General features: G+C 42.5%; 1 protein-coding gene across 3 annotated transcripts in view; it reads right to left on the bottom strand.

The window, feature by feature from the left end:
- The window catches only part of TIE1 (tyrosine kinase with immunoglobulin like and EGF like domains 1), a 38223-nt gene extending 24882 nt beyond the window's left edge, over positions 1-13341 (bottom strand). For all 3 annotated transcript variants that reach the window (XM_061632642.1, XM_061632641.1, XM_061632643.1), the window contains exons 1-6: positions 12792-13341; positions 7129-7413; positions 4109-4219; positions 3370-3525; positions 1853-1984; positions 588-728 (exon numbers count right to left, since the gene is read on the bottom strand). In XM_061632642.1, coding sequence (XP_061488626.1) covers positions 588-728; positions 1853-1984; positions 3370-3525; positions 4109-4219; positions 7129-7413; positions 12792-12840 — 874 coding nt within the window. In that variant the 5' untranslated portion in view covers positions 12841-13341. The remainder of the gene's footprint in view (positions 1-587; positions 729-1852; positions 1985-3369; positions 3526-4108; positions 4220-7128; positions 7414-12791) is intronic.
- Positions 13342-15449: the final 2108 nt, after the last annotated feature.

Genomic DNA, 15449 nt, shown 5'->3' with positions numbered 1-15449 from the left:
TCATTCAAGCAGCTTGGAAGCTTCAGCGTATCAGGAAACTGCATGGTGGCCATGTGGGTGGGGAGCCACAGAGCCTTTCTAAAGCAAGGCATGATTACCATAAAAATACTATGTGGAAATTTGATGGTAGTGCATGAGAGGGTCTTCTCTACTGTCCCCTCCTTGACTGGAATTCCCTTCCCCTGGAAGCCCAGACAGCAGACTCTGGTCACTTCCACATAGCCTGTGTATTGAGTGTTCATCCTACTTTGCACAAAGTTTGTGGAGAGATTAGGTGACATTGGCTGTTTACTGATCATTCATTCTGATTTGTTTGCATGGAGGTTATAGGGCATTGCATCAAGCAATTGTTATCCCACACTTTCCAGTACATTTTCCTGTCACTTTCATTATAGCAAAAAGTACAGGGGGGGGGGAGTGGATCTAGTGCAAAACTTCCCAATCAACTATAATGATGGAACCTGAATTTGCCGGTGTGTAACTGAATCCTACTTGAAAATAGGTAATGTCTGGGAGTGCCCTAAACTATTACTCCAGTATACAAAAGCATCATTGTGTCGGGAGAAAGAAACTGCAAGTAGACATACCTGAACCACACTGTAGACTACTCCATCCAGCAGCACAGGAACAGCCATATGGGTCAGGCAGACAGAAGGCCAGCCCCCTGCAGCCCTGCTTATTAAGGCACTTCTCCTGGCAGTTTCGCCCAAACCTGCCTTCCCTACAAGCTGCAAGGCAAGAAGGTTCTGGTTAGGGCTTTGCTCCTACTACAAGGTGACAATGACTTCGTAGGTTTGATCCATCCTGTGGGCCGTACCTTCACCACCCCTGCACTACAGCTTTCAGTGACTCATGCATTGTTCCTTTCTTCTACATGGCTGTGTCAGAACCAATCCCACAATGAACCAATAATTCCTTTTTGTTGTGATGCCAAGGTTTTTCACATGTACCTGGGATTGAGATTGGGTCCGTTCTCAAATCCAGGCACCTTTTCCACAGAACACTAGTTGATCCCTCCTGCAGAGCTGTAAGCCTTGGGACTCCATGGTCTTTTACCCACTCCTCATTGCCTAAAGAATCATGCTGAAGTCTGAGGAGCTTTTCTCCAGGGATTCCATAGAGCATGTCTTCCCATCCAAGCCAAGGAGGAGGAAATATGAGTTTTTCCCATCTGCTAGGATTGGTTCTGACCCCAACTAGGAAGCTTTCAAAAAGAAGCACACACTCACAGTCTCTGCACACCAAGCAATGAGCAGAATTGAAAGCAATGTTTCTCCCACTCCTAAAGTCACATTCACATTAAGGTTTTGAACAGGTTTCGAACTGCATTTGATGCACTTCTGAACACTATGGTGCATAGTCGGAGCAGTGCTTGTACTCTGCTGGCTTTCTTTTTGGGGTCAGACCACTGCAACAAAAGGGATTCAGCTGAGTAACACATTTGGCTATGCAGTTTCTATAACTGGACTCCCAGTTTCAAAGTAGAGGAAAATGAACTTTTTAGTTGTGACCTCTTCACAGGTGTTCTTTGTGTTTCCCAAACTGTGCTACAATGCTAAATGCATAGTATGAAAACATACCCTACAGGTGTGTAGTCTCAGGGACATATTGGAAGGGGGAATAGAAATCAGACACGGAGCAGTCAGAAAAAACAGGTAGGGCACTACCAAGGAATGATGTGGCCCTCATATGGTACACATGGATAAACAGAGCCTTGGTCCAGCATCTAACTAGGTTCCGTTAATGCAGCAGCAAATGGTAACCCCAGACACTCTTTGTGCAGATTTACAAGTTCAGTCCATGGAGCAGAGGCATCTCTTCCTACCAATTTCATCCACACAAAGTTTCTAACCTTTTTCACAGCGGGTGCCCATGAAGCCTGGTGGACAGATGCATTCTCCCTCGATATGGTGGCAGATGCCTCCATTCAGGCAGTCGGGACAGTCCTTGTCACAAAAGGAGCCCCATTTCTTGGCTACACATCCTGGGAAAGCAAGGGGAAAAGAGAGAGAGAGAAATAAATATAAACATAAAGAGGGTATTGTCTGAATGCACATGAAGCCACTGCCTTAATGAAGCTAAACAGGTCTGGTTTAGGTCATTGCCTGGATGGGAGACAACCTGGAAACTACACGTACACAGCCTTGAGTTCCTTGATGGAAGAAAGGCAAGATATAAATGTAACATCATAAAAGAAATTTCTAAAAGATTAAGAGATCCTTAGGCAGCATAAGGGAGCATTGATCACAGTAGAGTCACCAACAGTCTCCACCAGCCTCTAGGCTCAGGGCAAGTTCACGCATGTGTGTCCATCCTGTGTGGCAACAATCTCAAGTGATGATTTGCATAAAAACTCTTCTGAAAACGGGCACACAACGTTAGTCAAACCCTGCCCCTTTTTACTGTAAAACCTGGTGAGAGCAGCTTGAGTGTTGTTTTTAAATTCAGCTTGAAACAGATTTCGCAACTGATCGGCAGATCAACCCGTTCCCCCTCCAGGTGTGGCTAATGGAATTGCTTTGCTCTAGCGGCTAGTGTGTTCACAGCCGTAGTGTATTTGCTAACAATTTAGAGCTTTTATCTCCAAATTCATAATAGGTTTGATTAACAGTTCTCTGGGCAGAGGGACTAACTGACCATTGTAGCTCTGTGAGGGGAATAGGAACCCCCTAATAGCTCTTAGCATCCTTCACAAATTACCCTTCTCAGGATTCTTCAGGGGAAGCCAGGACTGTCTGAAGTGGAACAATAGTGGAATAAATGCATGGTGTGAATGTGACCTTAGTCATATAGAAAAGGAAATTCCTGCAGCTACAGATTGTCATGCAAAAATACAAAAAGCTGCAGCTTCTGAAATCCCCTCTTTTACAGAACTATTAAAGTAAGAGTGAAGAACCTCAGGCCCAGGGGCCAGATGTGCCCCCTCTGGGTCTGTCTACTTGGCCCTCAAAGCTCTCCCCAGGCTATGCCTCTCACCTACCCTGCTTCACACCCTTCCTTTGCCTGGCAGGAATGGAACTGTGATAATCCCTCTTGCTTGCCTGGACCGAGGATGGAGAAATATGTATGGATATCAGAAACCTTGATCATTTACGTGGGTGGAAGATAACCTACCATATAAAGGTAGGAATCACATATGTTGCTCCACCCACTTTTGCCTCTGGTGCCATACACCACTGGCATGCCCCCCCTCCCAGAAGATTGGCCATGAAGTAATGAGGCCCTCATAGTGAAAAATGTTCCCCGCCCCTGGATTAAAGATACAGGAGCCTTGTCCTTCTCTGTATCTAATGTTCTAAGAGGGGTCTCATACACACAATATAACTGCTGTTGGCATGAAGCTCTTGCCTCAGCCCTGCAACATCTCACCTCGCACAATCAGTCTGAAGGAGGCACTTGACAAGGGGCTGTCCCCTATGAATGTCGCACTGTAAATCCCACCATCACCCATGCTAACAGGTGACAGGGTCAGAGTAGACTGGTTCTTCTTCACTTCACCCTGGTCCATGGTGTCATAATAGGTTCCTGCAAAGAAGAGAGGAAAGCAAGCAAGAAAAACATAAGAGCTGACGGCTGAACTCTGAATAAGCCTCACTGGGGTGGGAGCTTAGCCCACTCCAGCCTGTGACTGGCATAGACAGGGGTTAGAGGGCTAGAGTATGCCACTCGGAGAGTAGTTAGGGTAGCAGAAGAACTGAGGTAGCCCAAAGACATTCACTTCCAAGCCCATGGGCAGGGCTATGTCTAGGGGTAGAGACCCGCTCACTGTTCTGCCGGTTCCATGGCATCTCCATCTCTCTCTTCTGGAAACGGGGGCACACAACACTAGTCAAACCCCGCCTCCTTTTACTGTAAAATCTGGTGGGAGCAGCTTTTTTTTTAATAACTTTTGCAGCTGATGGGCAGATCAACCCGTTCCTCCTCCATGCGTGGCCAATAGAAATGTTTTGCTGTGAATGACTAGTGTGCTCATAGCCTTAATGACCAACTTAGATAGACTAACAGTTGCTACAGAGGACGGCTAAGTTTTTGCACATTCCAGGAATTGGGGGGGGGACTGCTTAAGGACAGGCAGATCTACCCAAGGTGGGAGAGAGGGGGCACTTGCCATTCCTTTTCCACAAAATGTCTGCATTCTTCCCATGCTTTATCTTGGCAACAAGTATGGCTGACTGGGAGAGGCTGACCGTCTGTGTCACTTTTTCTGGGATGAGGTTGGCTGCAACATTAGACAGAAACAAAGACTGGGTTAGATAGCAGGACCTGCACTGTTTTCTCTTCCTTTCTCCTCAGAGGGGTGTGCTCTGGATTGCCCTTTTCTTGGCTAGGAGTTTATTAAGGGTGCTGAAAGATGTACCTCTGTGAGGGGGAACTGCAGTTCTCAGGATTCTTGCGGGGCGGGGGATGTGTTTCAAATGTATGGTGTGTATGCAGCTTATACCTGGGGCTTTCCAGCAGGCACCTAAACGCCACATCCTGCTCAATCCATATGTGGCTATTTAGTCTATAGATATTGCAATGGGAGAGCAGAAGATGTAGACAGTTATTGGCTTAGGGCTGGTACTAACTCATACAGTCTAGTATAAGAGAGATGAAAGTAGATGTGCTCATTTTACGTGATGTGAGAAACTAGTCTTGTATAATGTGGTTTTCAAAGTTCAAGATAAGACTGTTCTGCATCTTATTGTTAATTTTATTCTTATTCTTCTCTCAAAACCATCCCAATGAACATATCTCCTAAAGCCATGCTTTAAATTGTAACTGCAACATAGCCTTGATTTCCAGTGGAGTCTTTGTTCTGCTTCACCCAAATCAATGCCCCATGTACTTCAAAGGCCTTCTAAGATAAATAATTCTATTCACTTTTCAGATATTCTTCCTGAGTTCTTTGTTTAAATTACCTGATAGCTCTTTTCCTAGCTAGAAGAATCACTGATATGCCTAATGAGTGAATAGAATTCATAGTACCATAGAATCCAGAAACTCTTTTCTATATGAGTCTCTTTTGTAGGAGGATGCCAGAGGAAACAAATGTGTGTCTTTAAGTTGTCCCTAATTGCTGCCTGGTTAGATCTGTTTATGCAATTAAGTGAGTTCTAATAGGAAAACAGTTAGGACTCCAATATGCTGAAGCCTAAATGCTGAATGATTCTGAAAATCCTAAGAGAGAAAGGATAGGATTGGCTAAAAATAAAATATTATGATGCCACAATGCCTTCCACAGGTGTTAAAATGTTTACAAGCTCAATCTAACATAACATTTTGTTGTGTGGAATGACCTGTGTTAGAAAGATTATGAACTCCTGTCTTTGCTGCTGACTTTTGTTTTTGACACACTACTCCCCAAATCACAACTACACTAAAATTCAGGATACCTGAATTGTTTTTCATGGGGCAGCAATCACTCTTTAATCAGGGAAGACTGGCAAAAAAAGACTTTAAAAAACAACAAAGAGGTTCCTTCTCTAGAATATAGACCAGTAGTTCTCAAACTTTTTGCAGTGGCAGAACTCTTCATATTAAACAAACTTTTGGCAGCATCTTTGCAGCAAAAATACTTTAAAATGAATTTTATAGGTGTGGAGGATTCCCAGAACAATGGCTTGTGTAGTGCATGTAACCCCTTTAGCTACACCTCAGTGAAATCACACATTGTGCGCATTTGTCTGCCATTACAACTTCTTTCTTTGCGGAACCCCCTAGACTGCTTCGTGGTATCCCAGGGTTCCGCAGAATGCCGTTTGAGAAATACTGGCCTAGACAATGGGGGTTTCACTCTAGCTTTCTATCTCTTTGTCTGATTGGTTACATCTGCTTTCCTAAATGTCAGTTATTGCTGTCACTTTATTGATTGGATAAAAACACTGAAAGGTAGAGCAGGCTAGTTTCTCATAATACACATAAGGAGACTAGTGCCTGCACATTTTCAGGGGGACATACTTGAACCACAAATCTCGGGTACTACAACTGCTAGAAACCCACATTTTTTAAAAATGAAAGCTGGGTATCTGGCCATTCTCCTTCACTCCTTGCCAACACCCTCTGCCATCACTCATGACCCCTTCACACACAATACTTTGTTGCTTTTTCAGAAGAGATATTTGGAATCAGGGGTGGGGAACCTCTAGCCTGGGTCCAACTTGGCCCATGAGGCCACTTTTCTAAAACCATACCCACTCGTCAATCAGATTATGTCACTCTAAAGATGGAGGGCAGGGTTCAATTCTACATTGGCTGCACCCACCAGTTCCCTTCACGAAACTAGTGGGCTGAGCCAAAGTATTAGGATGCAACTCCCCACTCCAGCTAATTAGTAGGGGGTTAAAGCCTGCTGAGACCCCTGCAGAAAACAGGATTGAACTCTCCACTCATCAGATGATAAGCAGAGAGTTCCATTCAGCTTTGCTGGTTACTATCTTCCCCCACCCCCATGGGATTGCCTACCTATCAATCACCTGATATCATTATGATGCCAAATGATTGACAGGCGGGTGGTCCAACTCACCTGTCAGAGTTGGCCTGTGGGGGTGGAGGGAGATAAAGATCTGGCCCATTGGGCAAATGATTCCCCACCACTGTTGGGAACAAATCAAGGCCAAAATCCAAGAAAGATGTGCTTAACCACTTGAAAATTGCTGAGGGTCTTGGCACATGGCTTAATATTTGTTCTGCCTGTTGTAGCAACTGTAATGCTCTGTGCTAGATGCTATATTATTTTTAATTGTATTTAATTGCCTCTTTTCTTTCTTATAGTGTATGTTATTGTATTACACTTTGAATTCCATCAAATTCTATACAATTCATATTGTAAATATTCTTCAGAGACACACCACGGACCACCTGAATGAAGTTCACATACCACAGTTTGTGATGATACTCATTTTCACTTTTTTTGTCCTGATACGTAAACAGATTGAGCGGCCCCAGGGTCTGGGTTTGATGGGGGATAGAGAAAGGACTCCAATATCTTAGCCTTGGTCTTATCACAGTGAGATAGGAACCAGGCGCTGAGAAAGACTAACTTCAAAATGTCTTTCTTAATTCAAAGAAAGTGGAGATTTTTGCCTTGAAATACCATATTATCTGTACATCTATCCTTTCCATGTTGAGTATCTGTCTTATGCTTACCATTCATGTTGTTGTGCACATACACTACCCTGGTTTGCTCTGACTGGGTCTGCCCCAAGCAGTAGGTGACGCCAACCAAGTCTGCCCAGGAGAAGCCTCGCATCTGCACCTCACTGCTGCTGTTCTTGTATATCTGGAGCTTGGACTTGGGGTGAGTCATGACAATTTTGTTGTCTCTGTCAATCTGGAGGCTGGCATTTCGCTCGCCTGTCACACATGAGAGGTAGAAGCTGGTGTGTGAAGGACTCAAAACATTGGCCATCAGGGTAATATCCAGAATTGCTCCTACATCAGAAGAACAAGAGAAGGGGTCATTCTATGGACAGGGAGAGCAAATAACATCAGCATAATTCATTTGATCCAGGTCACATCAAGCATGCCCTGTCTTGGCTCTAGAACAGGGGTAAGGGGACTCCCCCTGCCCCGCCCCCGTGAGGGCCACATTCACTCAGGGGAAAGTGGTCAGAGGCTGCACACCAGTGCTGTGCAGAGCCAAAACCCAAAGTGAATAAGGCCAAAGCATACACACACGCCATTTTAACACATATAGACCACATTCACACACTTGAATACTCCATTCTCATACTCACACCCATATGCACCCCACTCACATGAATACATGCACACTTGACTCAATGCACAGCATGAACAGTGACCTGCTTACTGGGGAAGAGAGCCATCTCTGCCACCATGAGCAGCTTTTTTGAAGTCTGTGCTCTGCATTGTGGAATGGGCTCCCCTTTCTCAACATGCAGAACACAAACACTGTAAACTGCCCACTGAGGATAATCTTTCCCTACGTGGGTAGCTCCTTGCTTCTATATTGCACAGTGAGAAATGGGCTCCTTTCCCACTTCTGAGCTGTATTTTTTGATCAGCTGAGCAATGCAGGGAGGGGAAGATTGTGGGGAAGAGTTCCTACCTCACTCCTAGAAAAGAGAAAGATTCTACTTTAAACTACCAGATGTAAACACTCCTGCATCATGCTATCACATCTGAAAGAACTGTGTGAACTCAGCATCATGATATGCAGGGAATACTAAGGAATATGAGTGTAGTCACCAGGTTTCACAGGATCCTTTGAAGACCTAACTTGGGTCTCATGCTTAACGTTTGATATAACTTGGATCTGCAGCTAATTTTATACTTATAGAGTATTACAAATGACCCTGTTCAGAGTTCCTACTAGCTAGCCATGCTTTTCTCCAGGTTACTTTAAGTGTAAGGAGCTCAAGCAGCGCATTCTATCCCCAATTTTCTATTTCTCTTTCCCATCTGCTATTCAGTATTCTGTTGCTGATGAGCATGCTCAGTCCTCGTTGGGTAGTTTTTTGGGAGGGGTGCCCCCTTTGAGTTTTCAAAAAAGTGGGGTTGTACTTCTGCAAATCTTGGGGTTTCCCTGAGGAATCATGCTGATTCCTCCCTCCTGTTTCTTAGTGGCCCTGTTTTGCCTCTATTTCTATTTTGGCACAAGGGATGGAAGGATCTGTAAGTTTCAGCTCTCTCAGTTTGTCATTTTTCTAAACTGAAATTCAGTTCTGCAGCAATCTGCTTTTAAAAAAAAAAATCCTCATGGGATTTCTCCTAATAGACACTTTTTGTATTTATGTTTGACTAAGGTACACATTTTTGCAAGCAGTTTCTCTCTTTTTAATGTTATTTTCACGAATATATTTGTTTTTATGTGGTTGGAGAACTTCATTGTAAAATCGGATCAGTGTAAATTTCGAAGGATGGCTGTACTTCAGTTCTCATATTGTTTCAGAAAGTGCAAGTTGATAGAGTTGGTTTTAAATGTGAACAGAATCAAATTTCTCCCCCATCCTTAGTTGGTAGCACCCACCACCTGAGTTTGCTATTAGAGGGAGTAATATTGACGTTTTTTTATTTTAACATTTTTTTAAAAAAAATATTGTAACAATTTTAATGATTTCTATTGTGACCTACCATGCATTTTCATTTTTTAATATTTTATTATCCAAGGGTACAAAACATATAAAACAGATAAAGGAATATTACTATTATTATCCAAAGATACAAAAAGGTTATAAAAAAGAGAAAAGATTACAAAGACAGAATTCTTATGCAACGACTACTCACGTACATGGTGTGATTGTGACTGGCAATCTAGAAGTTATTTTAATTCATTTACCCAGACTATAAATTATGATGATGATATCATCAGCATGTCCAGCACATTGCAGAGTACAATAGGACTCTGCCGCGAGAAGCTCGCAATCTAAAATTTATGGCAAGTTATTGGAATTAATCTGCTTCACCTGTGCTGCATTGGTTTACAGTATTTGGGATAAACTTACCTGCTGTCTCCAAATCCAAGATGCAAGAACAATTCCAAATAAATGCATTCAGAAATGGTCATTATTTGCAATCTTTTGAACTGGAAAAAGTTCGACCATATGCCTTGTTTTCTCTAGTGTTAATGAATCGAGCCAATGTATGTAGCATTTTTGTTGGTAAGCTGAACATATATACACATACCTAACTGTATATAACTGACTACAGATAGCGTGTGTAGAACCATGTTTTGTATTTTGTATTCTTACGTATTTTGTGTGTGTGCTTTGCTAGTGATATATACGTATATAGTCTTAACACAAATGCAAATGTAGAATGCAACAGTGCATGGTGCTCAGAGTTATATGCAACATAGCACTAAGTTGGGGTCCTGTTATCCCAAGGAATACTGCTGGTACAACAGGATGTCCCCCTCCTCTCCTCCCCCTGCACACACCCTAAATCTGTTCTAGGGGTTCCTCCAACCCTCTGGAGCACATTTGGGGAGAGCATGAGGTGCACACAGGGGGAGAAGAGGGGAAAAGTCCCATTGCAGTAGTAGTAATTCTTGCACTGGCAGGACACATTAGTAGTATACCACCCTGGATCTGTTACTGCTTCAACAACACAGCAGGAAACTCTTATCTAGTATGTTAAAAACAATATTATTCTTCTGTTCTGGGACACATACAGTATAGTTTGGAAAACAAATTATTAAATTATCAGTTAAAATACTTACCTTGTATTTGTTTGAGTTTGGAAATGAATGTGGAGATAATTTATATGATGAAAAAGTACATTAATAGCCTTTAAAAATATGTAAATGTACTGCCTTCAAGTCGATTCCAACTTATGGCAACCCTATGAATAGGGTTTTCATGAGGCTGAGAGGCAGTGACTGGCCCAAGGTCACCCAGTGAGTTTCATGGCTGAGTGGGGATTCAAACCGTGGTCTCCCAGGTCGTAGTCCAACACTTTAACCATTACGCCACACTGGCCTCTTTAAATATGACAAAATTCCTTCATGGTAAACATGCCTTCTGAGCACATGTACATATATCACAAAACAAACATAGAATCATCTCATGTGACAAACATCAATGTGTACAAGTTCCACATAATTTCCTACATGGAAATCCAGAAATACTGAAATCTTTTCAGGATTTCTATTACCAGAAAACAAGACTTATTACATAGTGAAGGTTCTGAAATGCCATCCTCATGTTTGGATTGATTGAATTGTCTCCCTAATTATGCTTGTATGGCCTGAAGGCTTGCAACTTTTTCTTCACTTTTTTTGGTATGATGTTTTATGTCACTTTTCAGAAATAGGCTTGCCCTTCTGCTGTTTCATTTGGGTTCACATTCTCTGTGGTGGATATATCCTTGTGAAGGTCCAATTATGTGTTATGATGGGGATTTGTGAATGCATTTCTGTTTATTTACATTTTTTCCAAGCAGCAGCTGCAAGGGAGGTTATCTGGATTAGGACCACAGTTTGGGTTAACCCGTTTCCCCCATCCTATTTTCCCAATAAAAATCCTCCCCCTGCTGCCCCAGAAGCTGCTATTTCCTATGTTAGTAAAAAGTAGGAGCATATAGGCTTGAGTGTAGCTTGAATTCAAATACACAAACTTAGGTGGGAGAGAGCTATAAATAATGTATTTGTGGCCTTTTGGGAATGGATATAGACAATAGTTTTTTCCAGCTTATTGAAGATGGTATGAGACGGACATTGTTGCTCATAATGGGAAGGAACACACATCGCACTGCCTCTTAAGGGAAAAGGAATTTGCAGGATATTGCAGTGTTTCAGAAACCTGCAAGATTTACTTGAGTAGACAGAAAAGAAATGTATTTATGTGTACATCAAAGTCAACAATGCCTCTATCATCCTATTTTCTCATAACAACTGTGTTCAGCCACATGGCAGTTCTTTCTATTGCCCAAGCATGTGTTTGTACCACAAATGGCTGTTAGAATGATCTCTGAAAACCCATTGAACACACTGACTGGCATTATCTAGATTGCGTTCCTTCCTTTCTTTATTCATTGTGCTCCATGCCTGGCTGCAAATGGCTGGAAATGCTTAGAGAATTCAGTCTTTGCTAATACAAACTGCCTTGATCTACACCTTCCAGACCAATGTGAAGATCAGAATTTAGTTATCCATTGGCTGTTCACATTTCCCAAATGTTTCAACATAGTCCTCAGCTTAAAAACAGTACCAAAATATGGTTTGAGATGTGTATTTTAAAATAAAATATTATAGGAGCCGTTCCAAATGTCCTTTTAATTACACATTCATGATTATATGTGCTCATGATGCGATCAGGGTAGCCACACGCGATCTCGCTTTCAATATTGTTTGCACCTTCAAAAGATTGGGAAGCTTCATTTCCAATCCCATAACTTGTTCTAGTTTATTTTTGTCCCAGATTTTGTTGCACTATAGCCCCCTCTGGACAGCAACACTGTGGTAGCATTGGGGAAGCATCACAGAACAACTAATAAAACAGAATGAATCCACCACTAATGCCTTATTATTGTGTCAAGATAGAACACATTGCAATATACACGCACAATAAAACACCAGTCTGAAGGGACCCTAAAACACATATTTAAAAGTGGAATTCCATGCAAGCCACACAACAACTTCTTCACAACAACAACAACAACAACACAGAGAGACAGAGATTAATGTGAAAATGGGATAGAAACAATTTATGAGGGAACTCAGACCAGAAATAGGCAGATTTGTCTTTCCCTTGCTATGGCTTTGCTAGGGTTTTCCACTATTAGCCGGAAAAGACAATGAGGATATTGCAGAAACAGCACATGGGCTGTACATCACAGTCTCTCTGAAAATGTTTTAAAACCCAAACCCACCTTTCTGGTGGTACCAGGGGATCCTCATGGAGAGCCCAGCTAAAGTGGGCTGACTACTGTTGAGGGTGGTGAACAGGATTAAAATACGGGACCAGTTGGTAGCTAATGTAGCATCTGTGCATGGAGGAAGGCAGCACAAGAAAGAAAAGCGTACAGAGAATTCTGAACAGACTCTGTACCACTTGGATTCCCCCAGTACTGCCTGTAATTGTTGGGTATTTTCATAGTGGTTCCCCAAACCACAAGATACATTGGACTACCTGCTCTTAATTAGATATAAGGTAAAGCATACACATGCAGTTCTAGCTAGGGGTACAGTAGCTTGTGGCTTCCTGCTCATAAACTCTCAGAGGGAATGGTCAGCCCATATTGCTGACTGATACTATGTCTACCTTGCCACAGAGTGGTAGCTGCTAGCTCTGGAACCTTCTTTGCTAACCTATCCACCATCAACCCTTTAAGGGGAAAAAGGAATTTACCTGCCAGATGCAAGAAGAAGGGTAGAAGGCAAATCCTGTCCAGTCTCATTTTCCTGAATATGCCCGGTGTCAGGAGAACTCAGACATCACTGATCCAGAAGAATAAAAGGAGACGGGGCTACTTATGTTATTTTTCATTTGCAGTGTGCGTCCTCTATGCCTGGTGTTCCTGTGTCCTCCATTACTTTGTATGGGCTAGAATAGCTAGAAGGAAGTTCATACCAGACCATGAAGGAAGATAAATGTCTGATTCTCTGATTCAGGAGGAAATCCTGCCTGCTTGGGCAGGATACATTATCTGAGGTGTATGGAGAGAGAAGTAGAGCTGGGTTCCAGTCCACTTGCTCAGGAGTTCAGATTGGCACCCCAAAGGCCCTTCCACCCATTCCAGCTCTTTGTTCACTGCCACGTGTTGTTGCAGAGGGCATATGGCCTGCCTGTTTCTTCCATGCTCCCTGGGAAAGTCTGCCTGGGAAGCCTCAGGATGGGCACAAAAGAAAACCGCTGGGCAGTTCAGGAACTGACTGAGAGTGAGGATAGATTGGGCACAGCAAAAGCTGGGAGTCAGAAGGAAGAGCTTTCTTGGCTGGGATTCAGCCAGGGCGGGAATGACTGTTGGGGGAGGAATGCTTAGAGGCCCTCACAGACAGCACAGCAATGACGTGAAATCCTGTTTCCCATGCAGCATTTCCTGCCCTCTCCACCCATTGTTCCTTGCCTGTCTCTTGCTCCTGCAGAAGGGAGCAACGTGATGAGAGGTCGCTGACCGAGCTCCCAACTGAGAGAGGCTTGGAATGAAAGGGCTCCATAGGTGTTCAGGGCTCAAGGGGCTCCCTTTAGTCACATTTTCTAAATTCAAGGCTGAGGAACAACCTGGTCCCAGTCTAGGAGGGAAGTGATTTGCTCTCTGCCTCTTTAGAGTCTAGTCAGAAGAAAGGATTGAAATTTGATTAGGAAAGACGATATAATGAAGTCCTGAAGCTGATTAACCTACAGCCCAAGGAACCGTCTGCCTCTGGAAGTCTGTGCATGGCTGTGATTACAGCATAGCAGTACTATGGAACTTTTAACGTAGCATAGGAAACCAGAGGAACACAGGTCAACATGGATGGGCAATACTGCCTCGGGTTCTGGCCACTGTCTGTTAGACACGACAGTCATGCACAAGCATCATTTGTGGATCAGCCAGGTGCACTCATGTACCCAGAGGAAGGGATTCATGCACTCTCTTCTGTGTTCAGTCAAACTGAACCTGTCAAAGATGCCTGTTCACAACACTCTGAAGGCCAGTTCACATGACCAAATAATCATGTTAACATCACCTGAGTGAATCCAAACAGTGATCAGCACATGCTGAATGCTTCATTGGATGATGATGAGGATTACTACTACTACTATTTATTATTACTGCAACTATTATTGTTGTTGTTAAACTTTCTATCTTGTCCTTCCTCCCAAAGCAATCCAGTGTGGCAACAGCAAAACAATACAATTAAAATTTAAAAACACATATTAAAAACACATATTTATTTATTTCCTTTAGGATGTGGGAGAAATTCGACTGAATTTGATTTAAAGCGGAATCTCTCAAATCCGCACATTCTGAAACAACACAAGAAGAACAAAAGCACAGTAATCCTTTGATATTGGCACTTATCTGAATTTTGTGATGTAGTTCTCCAACTAAGCAATGCTCACAAAATGCATATATTAGGGGGAAATGTGCATAAAAATGAATATACTCATGAAATAACATACAAAAATGCATTACATTAGCAGAAATTGCTTGCAAAAATGTGTACATCTGTCAAAACTCTATACAAAAATGTGCTTAGGAGAGCATCTCACTAAAATACTGGAGAATTTTCATGAGGATTTTTTTTAAAAAATGTGAATTGCTGCAGAAATGTGGAGAACCAAATTTAAGATTGAAAAAATGAGAAACAGAAAGAACCAAAATTGACAAAATCTGTACCTTTCACACACATCTCAAGGTGATTTTCAAAATGCAATAAAAAATAGTTTAAAACAGTACAGAAAATAGCAGCAGATTAAAAAAAAACATTGTCACAGCTAATTATTTCAAGGTTGACAGGAGCAATATATTGATTGATTCAGCACACACACGAACACCCTCATATGCCAGTCGTTCCACACTAGCGTTCAACCTACTCTTGGCAGTGTTGTGATGGCATAGGATGGGACACAGCTGGGAAGAATAATGCAAGCTGGGTGCATGCGACAGCCTTAGTGGGCTAGTAGGAGTTAAGCCATTGTTCCTACCAATCTATAAGAAATATTAAACTTCTGCTTTACGGTTAACATATACAGGTATGCTGCTGGTCAATTTCTGGTGGAAGCTAACAGTAGTCTAAATGTAAAGGGCTGTTTGGAGTTGACAACATTTGGAAGGAACCTTAAGGAACCAGAAAAAAACCTCAAGTGTGTTACATGTGGGTGATGTCTTGCGGGGGGGTGATAAAGGGAACATTAGTCCTGACGTGGGGTTTCAATAAAGCAGTAACTGAAATTAATACTATGGACTTTGTTCCATATTATAGGGAGGCTTCAGACTTTCGACATGCATCTAGCTGTGAGCCTTGCAAGATCTGGTCCCTACTCTGTCTGCCTCATTTCCAATTGGTCTGAGAAGGTGGG

Source organism: Rhineura floridana, chromosome 6 (assembly GCF_030035675.1).
Source record: "Rhineura floridana isolate rRhiFlo1 chromosome 6, rRhiFlo1.hap2, whole genome shotgun sequence".
NCBI lineage: Eukaryota > Metazoa > Chordata > Lepidosauria > Squamata > Rhineuridae > Rhineura > Rhineura floridana.
The sequence above is the reverse complement of the archived record's forward strand: the minus strand, read 5'-3'. Positions and strand labels throughout refer to the sequence as shown.